We start from the raw sequence: 14,234 nt of genomic DNA on the forward strand, positions 1-14,234 counted from the left end.
ACATCTGAATGAGATGCCATCGAAACTTTTCCCACTTGGGCTCGGAAGCACGAGAAGCCTGCCATCTATACTTTGAGAGATATCACTACCAGGCCTTTCTCTAGTCCGTCCTGGAGAAATGCAAGAATCACTGGAATTGGAGCCTTGAAAGGCTCCACATTATCCTTGCCACACCAGAGCTGAAAAGCCCTCCCCCCAGGCTGCAACAGTCAAAGGCCTTTTATCTTTAAGAAGAATAGAAATGACTACCTCTGATATCCTTTGCATACTAAAGCTGAGTGTTCAATAGCCATGTGGTAAGACCAAAGCAATTTAGGTTCTCCATGTGAATTGGAACCTGACTGAATAGCCCATGTGAACCGGTAGCTTGATGCATCTGTCCCACCTTACTAGATCCATATACCAAAGTCAATGAGGCCAATCTGGGGCTACTAGGATCACAAGTCCTGGGTGAGTTACGATTCTGCGAATGACCCAGCCCACCATGGACCATGGTGGAAACACATAAAGCAGCCTCTGTGGCCAGGGTTGAACCAACATATCTAACCCTGTGCTTCCTGGTTTGGCTCTTTTTCTGTAGAAGTGATTTGTGTGTTTAGCTGAAGCCATCAAGCCCATTGCTGGACTTCCCCAGTGTTGCACAATGAGGTTGAATGCTCTTCAAGACAGTGGCCATTTTCCTGGATCTAGAACAGCGGTTTCAAACTCAAACCCTTTGCAGGGCTACATTTTAGATTTGTAGGTACTTGGATGGCCTCAGAAAAAATAGTTAATGTCTTATTAAAGAAATGACAATTTTGTATGAGGTAAAACTCTTTATAGTTTATAAATCTTTCCTTTTGGCTAAGTCTTAATAATAATATTGTAATTTATAGCTAAAGAGACATATGGTCAAGAAACTGTTTTATTTTACTTTTGTGATTATGATAAACATACCGAGGGCCTCAAAACAGTACCTGGCAGGTCGTGTGTTTAAGATCACTGATCTAGAGTGTGCTAACTGAGAAAGTCAGCCTGCACATTTCCACTCCCACTACATGGGCTGCAGAGAGCACCTGAAGATGAGCTTCCGCTCACTTAACATGTGAGCCTCCAGCTGTAATGGAGCACTCCTGATGCTTCTTCGTCTGTTCACATATGCTACTGTGGTGGCATTGTCTGAGAACACTCTGACTGCTTTGCCTTCCAGATCTTTTTCCAACACACTTAATGCTAGCCAAATGGCTCACAATTTCAGATGATTTATGGACCATTTTCTCTGATGGAGAGACCACTGGACGTGCACTGGGTGCCTGTCAAAATGGGTCTCTCAGCCTAACAGGCTGGCATTGGTTGTGAGGATCACCCATGAGGGGATTCAGAGAAGAAAGTTCCTTGATAAGGAGTCTATTCAGAGCCACCAGTGCAAGCTGCTCCTTACTTCCACTGTCAAGGGAAGATGCATTTGGAGGGAATGACACTGCGAGGCACACCGGAAGAGGAGGGAATCCTGTTGGGGATGCATGCATATGTGCTCTCACCCAGGGAACCACTGCCATCAAGCCCAGGACCTGAAGGTAATACCAGGAAGTGGAGTTTGGCATCACTAGATCTGCAGTCTGCTTCCTGAGCTTCTGTTTGTGTGGCTTGGGAAGAAAAACACAACCCTTTGCCATGTCAAAGCAGACTCTGTGTTGGGTTGGTTCTAGATGACTCCAGATCCTGGAGGAGATTTACAACTTGCCACACTGCTTGCTCTCCCTCCGACTTTGATGGGGCTCTGACCAGCCAATCGTCCAAGTATGGGTGTATCTTTAGTCCCATCCCCTGGAGGTGAGCTGCGACCATCACCTTCACCTTGGTAAAGGTGCGTGGAGTCGTTGTCAACCTGAAGGGCAGATCTGCAAACCAGGAATGCAGAACTCCGACAGTCTCCTGCAAATGTGCAAGAGCATGGCTGTCACCTTGGTGTCATTGTGTCTTCTTGGAGGCAGGGCTGACGTGAGACCCCAAGTGTGACTGGCGTCTAGAGCTGCCGAATCTCTATCTGGATCCCTTATAAGATCTCCAAGCAGAGGCATCTTTGCAATACTGGTAGGAATGCCTGAGGAACAAAATTTGCCCTTGTGTCCCCCAGCAGGTTGATGAGGTCTGCTGTCTGGCAAAGACTTAGGATGGCAATCCGCCATACTGGCCATGAGGTTGTTTATGTTCTTACCAAATAGTATCTGCTTAAGGTGGCATTGGGGGCTGAACCACCCGTCCATTGCCTGATTCAGAGCACCTGCAGGCGGAAACAGCATATGTCAACACCTTGCTCATAACTCTGATGATGTCATAGAGAGCATCTGCAACATAATCTACTCTTCAGCACCAGTTGGGGGCACACATCCTCCTCTGCCACAGGACTCCATCGCAATCTGGTGTGGCAGGAACGTCCAACAAACGAGGCTGTCGCTGAAGCTTTGGTCCTCAAAGCTAGTGCTTCAAATTGCCTCCTAAGAACGATGTCCACTTTGCAGTCCTGCACATCCAAGTTTCCAAGTTTATTTAAAATTTGATATACCGCCTTATCAATAGTTTCAAGGTAGTTATACAAGAAAATCAGGGGGAGGACAAATAATAACAAAGACATCATTAATTAAGACAGTGGACAAATAAGACAAAAGGACATACTGAAACGAATAGAAAAAGGGAGAACTACAATATAAATAAAGGAAAGAAAGAGGTATAGGCAAATACAAAAGGTAACGGTAACACATAGCAGTCCAACTTAAGTGGGTTGAAAATAAGTTTTTATAAAATCCTTAAAAGGACAATCAAACTTGGAATGCGTCTTTAAAAAGGGATGTTTTAAGAAAAGATTTGAATTTCTCCATGGATGTTGTCTCTCTCAAATGGTTAGGCATTGAATTCCAAAGGGAGGGATCAACAACAAAAAGATGGAATTTCTCCTCGTATTGATGTGTCTAAGTGATGGAACTACTAATAAATTTTGAACATCACACCTCCCGCTAGGAATGGAGATATGTTTTGTTACTTGAGCCAACGTAGAATCTACCTTCGGCTGACTAAACAGTTGCTGAAATTCCAGAACTATAGGGCAAAGTTTGGATATAGGGCTAGATGCACTAAAATCAGCGATAGTGATAAATCTGTTTTCACAGCTTTAGTGACGATTGCTTTTACCGACCTGATGCACAAAACAGCTCACTGTGTGTTTATCTCCTCGACTGCCCATTTTTCGATCCAGCCATGCAAATTAGCTAAAACCCCATGCAAAGTAGCCAAGTGATTGATGCACTAAACATTGCTTGGCTATGTTAAAAAAAACAACAACCCCAGAGGTTTTAGCTATCGGAAAAAAACAGACTAATCTAGACCTGTCGGTAACCTGCCTGGTTTTCTTCATTGGCACAGATATTTTGCATGTATTTGGCATGTGTTACATACACAAAATATCTGTCCCGTATGTTACACATACAAAATATCTGTCCCATAAAAAAAAAAGAAAAAAGTCCCCCACCGCTGATGATGGCCTTCCCCAACGACCCCTGATGAACATAGCACTGGGAATCCACCCCCATGAGAAAAAATTGGCAGGAGGAATGCCTTCTCCATCCTGCTAACAGTGGCCCTCCCTGAACCATCGCCTACCCTCTTAAAAAGAAGGCAGGAAGGATGCCCACTTCCTCCTGCCACCAGATGCTCCCCCAAACACCACCCCCACTAATTTTAAATATTATGTCTATGTGAAAGGTCCTAGTTTATAAAGGGCAACATCAAAGCCTATGCTACCATTATAAAAGAAGCTCTCAGAAAGACCCCTAATGATCCATACATGCTCTTGCACAAACTTCCACCTTCTCCAAAGAAGGTGTAGATGTGTATATAGGTTTAGGAGCATAATTTTATAACAGGTTGTCTAGGGTGGAGGGCCAAATAGGTGCCTAATTTGAAGCCATTAAATTTTAAAAAGACACATACATCGGTGTTTTAGAAAGCACAATCAAATCAGAATCAAGATGTCCATGTTGGGACTTCTTAGGTTCCGTTAGTACTTTAGAACGGGGTCTGCCGACACAGAGCTTATTCTAAACTACATGGAAAAATGGACATTCATATGTTGGTTTCACGTATCAGGTGCATCTGTTTTAGAAAAATAAACATCTAATATATCAATGGATCAAAAATAGGCATATAAATATTTATGTGCTAGAACATAAAACATCTGTATCAATATTTTAGAAACAAATGTTTATTTTTCCTGAATCCGTAACAGAGCCCAGTATTCCCTGAGAGTTTCACTTTTGGGGAAAAACATCACTAGGGATAAAGGGGGTGCCCTCCCTTAATCCCTGTACAATAGGACCACTTTTATGAAACCTAGACATACCAGGTAGCAGGTGTAAATCCCCTTGTCAATCTGTTAAGACACAGACGCACATACTTATGTTTTAGGCCTGCCCAAAACAAGCCCAGACCACGCCCCCTTGCCAGATGCACATTTTTGTTTAAGATGTGTAAATCCTGGCTTTGTAAAATTAGGATTTAGACGTTTATGGAATATAAATTTTTATATGCCAGTTCATGCATGTCTACCACCTAAATAGCACTTCTAAAACAAGCACTTTTGGCAATTGCATGTCTTTATAAATAGTAGCACAAAACCTGCCAAAATCATAGCTATAATGCATATGGGTATATTTCTACCAGCTCTGCCCAAGATTCTTCTCTGAGCATACCTACACCTAGTTCACCTACACCCCCTTTCTCTCCCCCCTTCTACACATAAGTTCATGTAATCCTTTTTCTTCTTCTCTACCCACCATTTTAAGTTCTTGTAAACCGTGTCGAGCTCCATTCTCATGGAGATGATGCGGTATATAAACTTAAGGTTTAGATTAGATTAGATTAGATTAGATTCATGTACAAGTACCTGCCTATATGTCATAAATTACTGTAAATGGGGAAATTTTCCCCTAATTATATAAACTTAGCACCATGTCCATGCTGAGATTATAGAATACAAGCACTTACATGCATAAATATTCAAGTGGTCAATTGAGATCGCTCTGAGGAAAGGGTTGTTACCAGTAATATGCTTCAAGGTTCGGTTCTTGGGTCTGTTTTTTTTTAACATTTTTGTAAGCGATATTGCTGAAGGGCTGTTAGATAAGAATTGGCTCTTTTGGATGATACCAAAATCTGCAATAGAGTAGAAGTTCCTGATGGTGTGAACATGAGGAAGAACTTAGCAAAGATTGAAGAATGGTCTGAAATTTGTCAGCTAAGATTTAATGCTAAGAAATGCAAGGTCATGCATCTGGGCTGCAAAAATCCAAGGAAACGATACCATTTAGGGGGTGAAGAACTTTTATGCCTCACTGTAAAGGTGAAGGAAGCAATCAGAGACAAGAAAACTTCGTTTAAGGAATGGAAAAGGTCAAGAATGGACAAAAACTGGAATAAGCACAAACAATATCAACGAAGGTTCCATAAGGCGATAAAAGGGGCCAAAAGAGACTACGAGGAAAAAATAGCCAAGGAGGCGAAAAACTTCAAGCCGTTCTTTCGATATATTAAGGGGAAACGACCTGCGAAGGAAGCGGTGGGACCGCTGGATGACAATGGAATAAAGGGAGTGCTAAAGGAGGACAAAGCAATCGCCGACAACCTGAACACATTTTTTGCTTCTGTATTTACCGAAGAGGATATACACAGCATACCAGAACCCATCAGACTATATGCTGGATACGAAGACGGGAAACTGACAGGGTTGACAGTCAGTCTAGAAGAGGTATGCAGGCTGATCGACAAGCTTAAGAGCAATAAATCCCCGGGACCGAATGGCATCCATCCGAGGGTCATCAAGGAACTGAAAGGGACTATAGCTGAACTGCTTCAACTAATAGCCAATCTGTCGATCAAATCGGGAAAGATTCTGGAAGACTGAAAGGTGGCGAATGTTACACTGATCTTTAAAAAAGGTTTGAGGGGAGATCCGGGAAACTATAGACTGGTGAGTCTGACCTCGGTACCAGGAAAGATGGTAGAGGCACTGATAAAGGACCGCATTATTGATCACCTTGACGTACACGGTCTGATCAGGACCAGCCAGCCCGGTTTCAGCAAAGACAGATCTTGTTTGACGAACTTGCTGCACTTCTTTGAGGGAGTAAACAGGCAGCTAGACAAGGGCGACCCGGTCGACATTGTATATCTGGATTTTCAGAAGGCGTTCAACAAGGTTCCACATGAATGACTACTTCGGAAAATTGCGAGCAATGGAATCAAGGGTGAAATACTCATATGGATTAAAAACTGGCTAGAACATAGGAAACAGAGAGTGGGGGTAAATGGACAATACTTGGACTGGAAGAGCATCACTAGTGGGGTGCCGCAGGGCTCGATGCTTGGACCCGTGCTCTTAAACATCTTTATAAATGATCTGGACATTGGTACAACGAGTGAGTGATTAAATTTGCGGACGATACGAAGTTATTCAGAGTAGTGAAGACACAGGGGGATTGCGAAGATCTGCAACGTGACATAATCAAGCTCGAGGAATGGGCATCGACATGGCAAATGAGGTTCAACGTGGATAAGTATAAAGTGATGCATGTCGGTAACAAAAATCTCATGCATGAATACAGGATGTCCAAGGCGGTACTTGGAGAGACTTCCCAGGAAAGAGACTTGGGAGTTCTGATCGACAAGTCGATGAAGTCGTCTGCGCAATGTGCGGCGGCGGCGGCAAAAAGGGTGAACAGAATGCTAGGAATGATAAAAAAGGGGATCACAAACAGATCGGAGAAGGTTATCATGCCGCTGTACCGGGCCATGGTGCGCCCTTCACCTGGAACACTGCATCCAGCACTGGTCACCATACATGAAGAAGGACACGGTACTACTCGAAAGGGTCCAGAGAAGAGCGATTAAAATGGTTAAGGGGCTGGAAGAGTTGTCATACAGTGAGAGATTGAAGAAACTGGGCCTCTTCTCCCTTGAAAAGAGGAGACTGAGAGGGGACATGATAGAAACATTCAAAATACTGAAGGGAATAGACTTAGCAGATAAAGACAGATTGTTCACCCTCTCCAAGGTAGGGAAAAAGAGAGGGCACTCTCTAAAGTTGAAAGGGGATAGATTCCATACAAACGTAAGGAAGTTCTTCACCCAGAGAATGGTAGAAAACTGGAATGCTCTTCCGGAGTCTGTTATAGGGGAAACACCCTCCAGGGATTCAAGACAAAGTTGGATAAGTTCCTGCTAAACTGGAACATACACAGGTGAGGCTGGACTCATTTACAGCACTGGTCTTTGACCTGGGGGCCACCGCGTGAGCAGATTGCTGGGCACGATGGACCATTGGTCTAACCTAGCCTTCAGTCTGCTCCAAGGCTTTCCCTTTGACCCATCCTGTCCCTTCTGAAGCAATTTCCTGTTTCCACAGGGATGGAATGAGACCGAGGGAAAGCCCCAGAGCAGTCTGAAGTCTTCAGGGAGGCCTGCCGGCTCAGCTGATTGGGGATTCGCTTGGGGATTCAGCTGATTTGGGATCCATCGATCAGGCAGGTGCGATTCTATAATGGGCACCGGTGTCATGGGCATCAGTTAGAGAATTGGGGGGTTTGGCGTCTATTTGTTAGGACAGATGCGATTCTGTAAAGGATGCTGGTGTGCGATTCTCAGGTACTTCTTAAGAAGTTGCTGAGACTGGAGTCCTATATAGAATCTGCCCCAAAAGTCTAATTGTTTAAATATATTTTACACATGAGATATAACAGTTTTCTTTTACAATGTATACTACAATAGAAACAATAAACAGCATTAAAATATATGAATATTTCCAAATTCCAAAGTGCAGAACCCAAAATAAATCAGCACAGCTTCTTCATTTCATAATGAGGCTAAGCACTGAATCCTATAGAGGGACTAATAATGCTAATTTATATTACACAGTTTAGCTTTACATATTTTGTGTGGGAAAAGGCTATTATGTCAATATATTGTACCTTTTTTGTTGACTGATGCTCCTGGCTGCTTGAATAAGTAGCTTCATCCATATCGGAATCACCTCTGTCAGAAGAATCCATTGATTCTTTTAGCCCAAGCTTTTTCCCTTTTCCTTTGTTATTATCTGCTGAGGCTTTTTTTTTCTCACTGATCTTTGACAATTCTGCTGGTGAAGCCTTGCCATGGAACTGTGACTGAAGTGTCCTGTCACTTACATGGTTACTGAAGAGGCCATTTATGTGGCTCTGGGAGAGGCTGGCACTTTCAGTCCTAGAATCCTGGGAGCTCAAACTTCCCTCTCGATTACCCCCAGAAGAACTTCCTGAAATAAGCCTCTGGTAAATCCGTGACTTGCTGTGCTCTTCTGAAGATAACTCTACTTCATTGTCTTGCATTAAAGAAGAACTCCTTGAATAACCTTTGGTTCCATTGTGGAGATGTACAGGGTCCAATGACACTAAAATATGTAGAGAAAAACTAATTAACATATAATGGCTATATGCAAGTCTATATTCCAGCTTTCTCCCTTGACTCATAACAATGGTAATAAGAAATCTTTATATCCTCATATATTTGAGATAATGAAAAAGCTCTATATAATTAATATTATTTAATAAATTATTATAGGGATATGCTCACATATTAAATTATCATGATCACATTCTAGTAGAATTTAAAAAAGAGTGAATGTGAGATCTTGTAAATATCTTTTCTGTTGGTCCTGAAGGGGGTAATTTTCAGAACATTTATTCCTGCGGAAAAAAAAGCTCTTATAAAATTACTCTATGGTTTATACACATATGGGGGTCCTTTTACTAAACTGTGGCTTAACATAAGATTCTACTGTATAGTAGCTGCAAATTTAATGTGTCATCTATTGGGGGCATTACCGCTAGATTTTTATTACAGATCATGCATTAACATTCAGACTAATTTGCAGTATCAGTTCCAAGTTAATGCAGAAGCATTTAGGCTCTGAGAAGGGATGATTCTATAAAGGGCTCCTCTTAGGCGCTTAATTGGCAAAATACCCTTAATAGGCTCAGTAATTGGTTAAAAAAAATTAATTGTGTAATTGGTACTTATTGCTTGGTACTTAGTGACACCTAACACCTAGGTGGGTGTTTTTATGGGTGGAGCATGACTAATGTGACCATACGTCCCGTTTTGAATGGGATCGTCCCATTCTTAGGCAGTTTGTCCCGTTGTCCAGAAACACAGCTTCGGGACACCAAAATGTCCCATTTTTTAGCGCAGGGGTGCCGATCGTCACTTGACAGGGAGCGGTGCAGGATGGGATAGTCTGGCTTTGGCGGCTGGGTGTTGCTCAAGCGCCGATAGCACTGTTGCAAGGTCGCTGAGCAGTGGATTCACTCGGGGCGGGGGGGGGAGCTTTACAGAAGGTGTCCAGAAGGAGTACTGAGACGCACACTGGAAGACTCGGCAGCATGGTGCGGTGCCTGCAGTCAGTGCAGGAGTTTCTGCAACACTCCTTCGTGCCCTTGGTGGAAGCTTGCCCGCAAGAACCACCTCAGCTTCGTCGAACTGATGAGGCCTTTCTGTCGGCTCATCTCGGAAGGTGCATGTGGAAAGGGAGGGGGAGATACACGGGTGGGTGAGGCTCTTGCTCTGCCCCACCCCATCACACACCAAATTTGCGGTTGCCCTGGTCTTTCTCTATATACTCTTTTCATGCCCCCTTCTTTTCCATTCATCTTCGCTTCTTCCTGCAAGTGTCATGAAATTTCTCCCGCCCTTACGAAATCGGTGGCGCTGCCTTGGGAATATCCTGTGAGCAAGGCCAAGAACTGCTGTTGTTGAGGGTGACCTGTCATTTGTGCGCCAGACAAAAGCATGCATGAATGTTACGGTACCGTTTTGAGTGCTTATTTCAGTCCTGGGTTGGCTCTGGGGCGCTGCCCTCCCTCGCAGAAAAGTGCAGGCTTCTCCCCTTTCACCCCCTCTTGTTTACACCCAAGTGCTCCCTGAGTAGCTGTGGCCCACTTCAGATTTGAAAAAAGCTTACTAGTAAATCAGGAAGTAGAGGGAGCCCTGGAAAGAAGTTGAACTGTTAGCTTCGGCAAGCAGGAATTAATTTGACAGTGTTTGAGAGGATAAATAGTGTGCTTCTCTCTAGGAAACAATGAATACATCTGACAGACCCAGTGTGGAACATTAATATGGGAACAAAAAAGATGAAGCACTTTAGTCAGTATACTCTTCTTTCTATTTGCTTGCTGAAGGCATTAGAAAGTTTTACATTTATGTGGTCATCTCTGTGTAAGACAATGCCGCTTCTTGTAGACAGGATTGTCTCCACTAACCTGATTTTTGCTGCAATTAGTGACAACACTCAAAAAAACCCCAGATTACTTTATATTTTAGGCAATCAGTTTACTTTTTCTTCAAACATTACTGTAGTGCATCATAATTCAGTGGTAAATACACATATTACATGTAACAATTGTGCTGCTGAAAAATGCTTCCTGAAGAAGTACCTTTGGCAAATTTATCTTTAGGTTGAGAGACAACAAGTGTCACATCTTCAGGAGAATTATCGAGAATCTGTAATGCTGCATAGTGGCTTACACCTTCCAGGCTCACACTATTCACAGAAATAAGGCGGTCTCCTACATAAAATTAGAAATAAATTTAGTTGAAATTACACTTATACATCATTTTTCTCTCGGATACAAAGCAGTTTGGTTTTTTAAAATTTATGGATTAGAGAGATTTACAGGAACAAAAACATTGTTCTAATTTCTCAATGAAATGTACAAAAAAGCAAAAATTTAGGATGACAAAATAAGCAAATGGTAGTATTTCTGATAAAAATATATAGGACCCTTATCTCTTAGGTGGGCTTTTACAAAGGTGTGCCACCAAGCTGTGCATGCTAAATGCCAAGCCGACCATAGGAATAGAATGGGCAGTTCAGCATTTAGCATGCGCTGCTCAGCATCACAACTTTGTAAAAGGACCCATTAGGGCTTTACTAAAACTTTTCTCCTATTATAGATGTATAGCAAAAAACAAGTTTGATCTATAATTACAGATATTTTATCTCAGCTCAGAAATTGTACAAAAGGAGAAATGAGATCTTACCTGCTAATTTTCTTTCCTTACCTTAAGTCCCATCAGATCAGCCAATAACCTATGGATTGTGTCCATCAGCCAGCAGATGGAGACCGATATAAAATAGCTCTGTGTGATTCACCCCTTAAGGAGACTTTGCAGCCTTAGCTACTCAATATTACATGTCATCCCTTCTGCTTGAGGAGTCATACTTGTAATGCAATGTAATATAATGTGGCATTTATATTCTGCTAACTCTCAATGAAGGTTCAAAGAGGATAAACAATAAAAGGAAAATCTGAACAGTATTAAAAAATACAAAAATATCATAACAAATATTTTCTGAGCAGATAAGTCTTTAAACCTTTCTAGAAAGAACAGTAAGAATTTATAGTTCTCAGATCCCTTGGCAGAGAACACTAAATTTGAGTGGCCTAATAACAACATTTCTTGTAATGTATCCCAGAAAAAGAAGGAAAATAAAAGTAAATGAGAATCACCTGTTCTGGATGATCTAAAGCCAGAAGGAAATGAATACAGATCAAGCAAATATTTTGAGCAAGAGCCATCAAAAATTCTAAACATCAAAAAGGCATATACTTATGCATATATACTGCATCTTCCAGAGGAAAAAAAATGAATTTCTGAAAAAACTTGATGGTATATAACTAAGGACATAGGAAGGGACACTAAGGACATAGGAAGGAGACACTGGGGGCACTAAGGACATAGGAAGGAGGCACTGGGGGCATTAAGGACATAGAAAGGGGCACTAAGGACATAGGAAGGAGGCACTGGGGGCACTAAGGATGTAGGAAGGAGGGAGGGAATAGAAAGGGACAATTGTTGGGCCTGAGTGCAGAAAGAAAGAAAGGATGCAGTTAGAAGGAAGTGCAACCAGAGACTCAAGAAATTACCAGACATTAAAGGTAGGAAAATGATTTATTTTCAATTTAGTGATCAAAATCTGTCAGTTTTGAGAATTTATATCAGCTGTCTATATTTTGAACTATATTTGTCTATTTTCTATAGTTGTTACTGAGGTGACATTGCATATTTTAAAGTCATCTCCCTTGATATCTTTGAACCCCCCCCCCCAAATATAAATGATAATTAACATTTTCTCTGCGTACAGAGTGCTTTGTGGTTTTCTAATTTTGTGGTTAACCAATATGTGTTGTTAATAAGATTATATTGTATGTATATATGAAAAATGAATGGAAAAAATGGTATTACAATTAGAGAATGACACGGTGGTTGTTACCCACGGCTAGCCGCGGCTAACCCGCCAAAACAGTGACCAAAAAAACAGGTCACCACGAGTTCGGGGACAAGGCCATTCACCGCCCCGTGGAGCGGTGAATGGTATCATGGGGCGGTGAACAAGTAGTGAACGCGCAGTGAATGAGGGTTCGATCCGGCAGCCCACTCTCTTCCATCGGCTGTCCATGCATCTCCCTCCCTCCTTTTCCCTTACCTTTTCTTTTTGAAACTGGCGATTTCTATAAGGCTACGAGCTGTATTATAGCCGGAGCCTTGAAGTCGCGTCACGTTGCCTGCTGGAAAAAGTCTCCTCTGACGCAACTTCCTGTTTCCGGTTGCATCGGAGGAGACTTTTCTAGCCGGCAACCCGACGCGACTTCAAGGCTCCGGCTGTAATACAGCTCGTAGCCTTTTAGAAATCGCCAGTTTCAAGAAGAAAAAGTAAGGCAAAAGGAGGGAGAGAGGGAAATGCACGGCTGGCCGGCGGGAGGGAGCTGTTGGACTGCATGAAGGGTGCTGGGGATGGGGGGATGGAGAGGAAAAGACGCTGAAGATGGGGACGATGATGGGGCGGTAAAAGAGACAGCGGGGACGGTGACGGGGCGGTCAAGGGGATGGCAGAGACAGGGATGGGGCGGTGAAAGGACTAGCAGGGACGGGGCGGTGCAGAGGATAGTGGTCCGGGAACGAGATGGTGACGAGGACAGAATTTTTCCCCATGTCATTCTCTAATTACAATTATGGGGGTGGGGTCTGGGGTGCAGATTGGGTAGGATCCAGGGGCAGAGCTTTCGGGCCCTCCCAAACAAAAAAGCATTCCGCTGCCTATATCCCAAACTACGGACAGGGTGAATAGGTGGGACAGTATTCAGTGGCGTACCTAGCATATGTGACACCCTGGGCCCATCATTTTTTGACACTCCCCCATCTATATGAAAAATATGATTTTTAGTAACAATCCACATATCGCACAACAAGAGTGTACCTAGGAAAAAGCAGCATCTTAAACACTGCAGTGAGCACTAGAACACCAACACATACATTGTAAAACTAAACAAGCCAGATCCTGCACAGTCAATTGATCCTGTACAGTCGATGCTATCAGAAAGCCATGTCCCTTTCATACACACAGACAGATACACCTTTGCCCAATATGGAATAATCACAAATTAAAAATAGAAATATGTAGACAAAAGTTAAACTGAACCGCCAAGAAACCAGACTCTGCATACAATGCAACAACACAACACCACAAAAACAGTAATACATGTCCTCTAATACTGTGCAAAATATAAAGACAGTAGATGTAAATTTGAAAAAACTGATTCATAACAATCACCAGTTTACAAATTAACAAATAAAAATAAACAAATAATGAGAAATAAGAAAATACCATTTTATTGCACTAATCCCCGTAAGCTGAGTCCCCATCCCTGCAAACCACCTGATTCCATCCACACAAGCCTTGAATTGTTTTATATCGAACTTATTATATTAAAGTATAAAAAGAAACAATATTCTGTACAATTGTCAATTTATAAATCAGTGTCTTCTCCCCACTCTCTCTTCCCCATTTCCCTTCAAAGTCCTCAGCCCTCTCTCTCTCCACTTCCCTTAAGCAAGCAATTTTATATCATTTTCATTCTATTCATTCATAGAAATTAAAGTCTAAATAATGCCAGTCACATAACAAAACATGATTTTACAAAAATAATTCCCTGCACAGTCAAGCCTGCAAGGATTACTAGATGTCTTTCAGCAGCTCCCCTCCCTCCCTCCCCCTTACCTTCGTGGCCAAGTCAAAATGATCTACCAACAATAAAATTTTAAAAACACAAAGCACACTGTATGCAGAGAAAATGTTAATTATCATTTATATTCCACGGGTTTTCAAAGAG

General features: G+C 42.3%; 1 protein-coding gene across 6 annotated transcripts in view; it reads right to left on the bottom strand.

Moving 5' to 3' along the window:
* Positions 1-14,234, bottom strand: part of PTPN13 (protein tyrosine phosphatase non-receptor type 13) — a 626,469-nt gene that overhangs the window by 252,722 nt on the left and 359,513 nt on the right. For all 6 annotated transcript variants that reach the window (XM_033963022.1, XM_033963031.1, XM_033963011.1 and 3 more), the window contains 2 exons: positions 10,497-10,628; positions 7,998-8,455 (listed from right to left, as the gene is read on the bottom strand). In XM_033963022.1, coding sequence (XP_033818913.1) covers positions 7,998-8,455; positions 10,497-10,628 — 590 coding nt within the window. The remainder of the gene's footprint in view (positions 1-7,997; positions 8,456-10,496; positions 10,629-14,234) is intronic.

This window comes from Geotrypetes seraphini, chromosome 1 (assembly GCF_902459505.1).
Source record: "Geotrypetes seraphini chromosome 1, aGeoSer1.1, whole genome shotgun sequence".
NCBI classification, from domain to species: domain Eukaryota; kingdom Metazoa; phylum Chordata; class Amphibia; order Gymnophiona; family Dermophiidae; genus Geotrypetes; species Geotrypetes seraphini.